At 37.0% G+C, this 7,341-nt stretch overlaps 1 protein-coding gene across 1 annotated transcript; it reads left to right on the top strand.

The window, feature by feature from the left end:
- The first annotated feature begins 377 nt into the window (after positions 1-377).
- LOC131596836 (uncharacterized) lies at positions 378-764 on the top strand. The gene has a single exon (XM_058869573.1). The coding sequence runs from the start codon at positions 378-380 to the stop codon at positions 762-764; it is 387 nt and encodes a 128-aa protein (XP_058725556.1).
- Positions 765-7,341: the final 6,577 nt, after the last annotated feature.

Here is a 7,341-nt window from a genome sequence, read left to right as displayed (position 1 = left end):
TAAAGTTCTTATTCAAATTTCTATTCACACACTACTTTTCAAACAATTCAAACATTTTGAAAACAAAAGTGAGCTAAGCAATTAAGAGCCCATGGAAAACCATGGATGCAAAGGGTGTCTTACACCTTCCCTTTGTATAACTTACCCCCCAAACTCAAAATCATTTTAAAAGGTCTTTTTCTGTTCTTTTAGCCTTTCTATATATTGGATAAAATAAAAGTCGGTGGCGACTCATGCTATCCGCAACATTTCAAATAAAGTCAGTTCACCGTATTACAATCAAGATGATCCAAGAGAAGATGAAAGCTTCGCAGATTCTCTAGAAGAGCTACCATGATAAGCTAAGTAAGGCACTTGAATTCCAAGAGGGAGATCACATGTTTTTAAGATTTTCTCCAGTGAGTGGTGTTGGACAAGCACTGAAATCTCGAAAGTTCACGCCACGTTTTATTGGTCTTTATCAGATCTCGAAGAAAGTAGGAGAAGTGGCTTACAAAGTTGCTTTACCGCCGTTTCATTTGAATCTCCATAATATCTTTCATCTGTCTCTGTTAAGAAAGTACATTCCTGATCCATCTCTTGTGATCCAAGTGGATGGCATGCAACTTAAAGAGAACTTGAAAGCAAATGCATCTCCCTCGAGAGTAGGGAATCGAGAAGTGAATCACTTGAGAGGCAAAAAGATTGTGTTGGTGAAGGTAGTGTCAGGAGGACCTACTGGTGGAAGCATGACATATGAGTCGGAGATCCAGATTAGAGAGTAGTATCCGACTCTGTTTCCTCTAGGTAATTTTCGAGGGCGGAAATTTTATAAGTGGGGGGGAGTTGTAACACCTTTTTTTCTTTTAATCACTAATTTAATTGATTTTTTTGGTTATTTAATTATTTAAATGATTTTTATGTGTTATAAATTGATGTTTGGTGAAATCTATATGTTTGTGTGATGTTCGGGGTTGGTGGAATATAATTCATTTATTTAATTAAATAAGTAGAATTAAAATAATACTAATAATTAGAAAAATAGAGGTGTTCGGGTGAAAATTAGAACTTATAGAAATAAAGGGATAATGAGGTGAGAAGTTGAGAGAGTTGGGACAAAATGATATAATTAAAATATTATATTAGGTTTTGGAGTAAAAAGGATTTAGGGAGAGTCTAATTGTGTCAGTACGTAGAAAACAGAATTTCGGAAAAAAAGAGGCAATGTGAGAGCAAAGAAAGAACAAGGATTTGGGAAGAAATCACCATTTTTGTAGAGCTTTCTTTGCTGGAAATCCAAGGTAATGAGGGGATTACTCTAAATATGTTATTGGTTGCATGATTGTGTAGAGGAAGTCCTTAATCCATATTAGGTTTTTCTCTCTTTTTCTTTAATGTTGAATGTTTGATGAGATGAATATATTTGGGATGATAACATGATGCGAATGACATAAATGTTATAAATTTTGTGTACTAATTTTAACATGAAATTTTCCTCTAATTGTGAATAGTTATTGAGTATGTGTTCACATGTGTGGTATGAGTATGATGAATAAAGTGTCAAAATCATGATAATTTATGAAATAAATGTTTAATGAGTGATGAATCGATGTTATGAACATACTATGATGTTTGGATATAATTTTGTGTGTGTTTGGGTATTTGGGTCACTGAAATCAGAGCTTTGATTGAGCTCCCATGGAAAAAACATAGGTTTTGCCTTCTAGTGCAGGGTGATGGGTGTCACCCAGATGACATGCAAGTTGTCATGCACCTTGAGCAAGATGACAGGCATCACCGAGCTAACAGGTAGACCGTCATGGTCCCCAGGCTCCATTTTGTGAACCGAGCATCATATGGATGATAGGTGAGTTGTGCGAGTTGCTGACGAGCGTCACCCTAGTGACGGGCAACCTGCCAGGTTGCCAGATTGAGCATTGTTTGCTCAATTGAAAGGAATCGAGTTATTGATTATGATATTTGAGGTTGTGTTGTAGTTAGGCTACTGTTTGGCCAAGTTTGGAGGCATTTTGGTGTTAATGGTTAATTATTGAAGAATAATCAATTGTTGTGAATTGTTATTATCATTAGAGGATAATAATTAATAAATGTCAGTTATATGAGTTGTTATGAATTATTGTATGAATAATTCTGAATGGTGTGTGCATAATTGTGATAATTACATGATGATTAATTATGTATTGGTGTTGTTGTGATTGTTGGATAATAGTTCATATGAGGAAACTATTATTGTATTGTCAATGCATGATTTTTTATGGTCAGGAGACGGGCCTTAAACATTGTTGTTGTTGTCTCATTAAGTTGTATGGCATGCATCACTGTGTCGTTGCTATGAAAGAGGCAAGTCACGAGTTCAAATGAGGGAACTAGTTCAAAAGAGGCAAGTCACGGGTTCAAAATAGGGAAGTCACGAGCTCAGGTGAGGGACCTCGAGGTTCAGATGTTATGACTTGGTTTGTATGAAAAACCTTTGTTGAGTTGGTATCACATGCATAAGTTGGGTCGTTGTCTACATTTCATTACATAAAGGTGGTGCAAATGAGTGTTTTGATGTTGTTGGCAATTTATTTGCTTTGGCTAAGCAGTTGAGTTATGCTACTTGATGTGATTGATGTGTATGATTGATGATATCTTTGTTTTAGGCTACCCTTGCAATTGCACCATTATATAATTTTGAGTGCTTTCTCACCCTTTGTGTTTGTGGTGCTCTTTGCTCCTTATTGGAGTATGGACAAGCAGGTAAATGAATAGCTGCTTAAGAGCTGAAGGATGGCGTTGAGGCTATTCTTCCTTTCCCTATTTTTTATGCCATTTAGATTTCGTTGCTTTGATCTGAAACACCAGGCGGGTGAACTTTTGAGATTGATTTTCCATGAGTTGTTGTTGCAAAAGTAGATGTTATAACTCTTGATATTTTTGAGTTGTTTTGGTGTTGAAAGCTTTTTCCATATCTGTGTTTAGTTTCAAATAAAGATTATCACGAAACTTATTTAATTGATGAGTTGTGATTTGTTGATTCATTCCGCTGCGATGAGTCTAAGTAAAGGCGATCATGTGATGACAGGTATTTTGGATTATATGTTTTATTCAATAAGTGTTATTGAGCAGGTTTGTGATGGGATGTGTGACACCCTAAATGTGAATAATTATTTATATTCTTATTATTTCGTATTATTATGCGTTGGGGTTTAAGGGTGTTATACAAGCCAATCAACACAAAGGTGGCTTTAACAAAGGTGAAGGATGTAGAATCAAGTGTCATCTTAAGGCGGTGTATTCGGATGTTAGTGGACCGATGCATGTGGACTCAATCAGAGGCAATATGTATTTTGTTACTTTCATTGATGATTATAGTAGAAATTTACAGACTTGATCAAAATAAAATATGGGATTCTTGAAGTGTTCAAAAAGTTCAAATCAATTGTAGAAAGACAAAGTGATAACAAAATCAAAACTCTAAAAACAGATGGTAGAGGTGAATATGTCTCAAAAAATTGGGATATTTTGTGATCAAGAGAGCATTGTACATGAGGTAGTGCGACCCTATACGCAACGAAATGGTGTCATCGAACGAAATAATTGATCAATTAAGAACAATGGTAAGAAGCATGTTGAAAGGGAAGCACTTTCCAAAATATTTGTGGGGAGAAGCGGTATCCACAACCACATATTTGTTGAATGGGTATCTAACAAAGAAGCTGAAACATATTACACCTGAAGAATCATGGTGTGGATTCAAACCAAATTTGAGCCACTTGAGAGTGTTTGGTTCAGTGGCGTATAGACATGTTTTGGATCAGCTTAAAAAGAAGCTAGATAACAAGGGAGATCAAATGATACTTGTTGGTATCACTCAATAGGTGGTTACAAACTCTATGACGCAGTTAACAAGAAAAATATAATTAATATGTATGTGATTTTTGATGAATTGAAGGACTTGCAACATGCAGTAACTGATTATTAGCCAATTGTAATCAGTTACCAATGCTTAAATGGTTCCTATAGTATTTGGAGGGCTATAACTTGTAGCCGACAAAGTTCAAGTTGAAGAAAATGTGAGAAGATCAACAAGGCAAAGAAGCACACCTGCGAAATTGCAAGATTGTGAGCTATTACCAGATAATGAAGTAAACGATAATGGTGATCTTGTTCATTTTGCACTCATGGTTGAATTTGAATTGGTGAAAACGAATTAGACCTTGAGTGATCCAAAATGGATATGTGCAATGAAGGATGAAATTCTGGAGTCAGATACGTGATGTCGAATAGGATGTCACGACACTACTATCTGAATAATTTTAAACCAATGAACAAGAAAGAAACAAACAAATAACAAACAACACAAGAGAGTTGTTAACCCAGTTCGGTGCAAACACACCTACATCTGGAGGCTACCAAGCCATGGAGGAAGTCCACTATAAGTAGTATCAATTTAGAGTAATACAGTTCAAGATTACACCTTTCACTTAATATCTACCCAATGCAACTTCAACCTAATACTACTTAGATCAGAGATTCCACTCACTCCCCCTCAATCACAGCAGTGATGAATAACACTCAACGAATATGAATAGAAGACACACTTCAAGGACACAACTTGATCTTGCTTAAAAGCTTCAATCAAGTACAATGATACTCTTGCTTAAAAGCTTCAAGTACCTCTTACAACTCAAACAAAAACACCTAGACCAAGACAATCATCATGATGATTGTTTGGCTCACAAGAAAGCTAGAACTTAAAAACCCTAATAACGAAAACCTCTTAAAACTTCTCTTAGAAAACTGTGCACGGGCTGCAGCTTCTTCATAATATATATAGCCTTCAAAACGCAGCAGCTGGGCCTTGGATCCAAATTAGTCTTTAACCTAATTAAACTAATTTCCACAAATCAAGGAACCAAAATAAAAGCAATTAAAGACGTCCTTGAAAAGATCAAACAGATCATAATCTAATATTTCCAAGTAAGGCGCAGTCCAATATTTCCAAGTAAGGCGCATAGGATCTTAACAGGTCACACAAACAGAATTAGTAACAGAATAAGATGTAACAGCTACGGATGTCATGACATCGGCCTTGACATCAGGTAAAGGCCTGCACAAATAAAGATTTCACTACAGTAGAATGCATGTCATGACATCAGTTTTGACATGATAATATCACAATGAGTTTTACCAAAAATTACAGCCAATCAACAACATCTACAAACTCCCCCTTTGGCAAATTTTTGGCTAAAACAAGAATAGATGTAACCATATAATATCAGAGCACAAGCAGCAGATCACAACACCAAGATTACAGAAAAATAAATTCTGTAGCAAAAGGGAAACAACAACCAGCTTGTTTAATCACCAGAAAAACCAGAAAACAGCTATTTAAACATCAACAGCTATTTAAACATCTGTTACAGAATACCAATATCCATTGTCAAAGAGACCAGAAACCAGAAAATATCCATTACTCCCCCTTTTTAGCCACAAAAGGAAGCCAAACCAAAACAAAAGTACAAAAAGAGAAACACCAAGTCAGTCAAAAGAGAAAACAGCATAAATGAAGTAGGGCTAATTGTCAGATCCACCAGTCTCTTCATCACTAGAGCCACCAGTCTCTTCACCAGCATCACTACTCCCAGTCTTTTCAGCACCCTCACTATCCTCAGCCTCTTCATCATCACCACTATCAGCACCATTTTCTTCATCATTAGTTTCACCATCACTTCCACCAGCATGATCATCATCTACAGACTGCTCAAGTCTTTGAATGAGCTTTTCAAGCTTCATCTTCCTATTGTACAACTCTTTACAAGTCTCTATACATTTTCTTCTAACATACACCTTATGAAAATCCTCAGCTTTCCCATCAGCACAATCTTGAGACAAATTTACTATAAACTCCTTCACGAGCATTTCATAGCATTTAGAAAGATGAGTAACAGTTTTAAGCAAACCTGCAGATTTGATGAGCTTCATGACCTCTTGACATTCTAGAGCATCATTTGCAAGCTCTCTTTCCAGAGCCAGTCTTTTCTGATAAACAAACTTCCACTGGATAGCATTTGAAGCATAGTGCAAATAAATGTTGTCCAAGGGAACATCACGAACCTTTGTGGAGGATTTGGTGACAGCAATCTTCTTCTTTGAAGGGATTTCAGGGACATCACTTAGGACATTGTCCTCTGAGTCAGAAACACTTCTTTCTTTCCTCTTCTTCACAGCAACCTTGCTCCCAGTTCTTGAAGATTCAGCAGGGACCTTCTTGATCTTTTCTTTGGTGGCATTCTTTAGAGGAGCAACTTTAGTCTTGGGAAGATGTTGATCATCAACCTGCTGTCCCCTTCGAGCCTTGACTCTGTTAGAAATGCTAGAGATGAGGTCATCATCAGCAATGTCAATAGGATCATCTAGATTATCCAGATCCACCACATCATTTACACTGTCAATAGGGCGAGTAAGCTTCTCTTTAGGAGAAGTAGCAGTGACCTCTTCAGCTTTCTCTGTTTCAAGAATCTCAGCATCTTTAGCTCCAGATGTTTCAACATCTTTAGCATCAGAAATCTCAACATTGTTAGCTTCAGATGTCTCAACATCAACATGATCTTTGCTAGCATCAACTTGATCGTCTTTGTTGTTCTTAGGAGCAGAAGCTTGGGCTAAAGGATTAGATATTCCTTCTACCTTGTGACCTTCATTCAAGATTCTCGTGACAAGACCTGCGATCGCATTGTGGACATATGCAGAACCCTCTTTATCCCTAGCAGAAAAAGTTTCTGGAACGGACCCACCAGTCGATTTTCGTGCATGCATCTTTCTTGGTATACTACTAACAGGATCAGTAGCCGGAACCGTGTTCAAGGGCACAACATCCATCACAACATCCTGATCACTCACCATATTTGGTGCCCTAGAATCGGATACTGTTTTAGAGCGGGAAGTCGTCTTCTTTGAAGGAGAAATCTGAGACATGCTGAGAAGGAATGAAACGATGGGGAAGGGTTTTTGAATGCAGAAAATCGGTGAGGTAGAGTGAATGCAGAAAATAGGATTTGTGGGAATAGGGACCGTTTGGAAGGTGAAAGTGAGGGGGAAAATACACTTTAATATGCAATGATAACAAATATTTGGAGAATAGAATACTATTGGCCCCACAAACGGTTAATTGCTATAATTCCTCACAAAGACAAATACCTAGCTTACTTCTCAAATTTTCAAATTGATTAGCATCCAAAGCTTTTGTGAAAATATCAGCCAGTTGAAGGTTAGTAGCAACATGTTCCAAGGCGATTACTTTATCTTCAACAAGATCTCTTATGAAGTGATGCCTAATATCAATGTGCTTGGTCCTAC

Source organism: Vicia villosa, linkage group LG4, assembly GCF_029867415.1.
Source record: "Vicia villosa cultivar HV-30 ecotype Madison, WI linkage group LG4, Vvil1.0, whole genome shotgun sequence".
Taxonomy (NCBI): domain Eukaryota; kingdom Viridiplantae; phylum Streptophyta; class Magnoliopsida; order Fabales; family Fabaceae; genus Vicia; species Vicia villosa.
The sequence above is the reverse complement of the archived record's forward strand: the minus strand, read 5'-3'. Positions and strand labels throughout refer to the sequence as shown.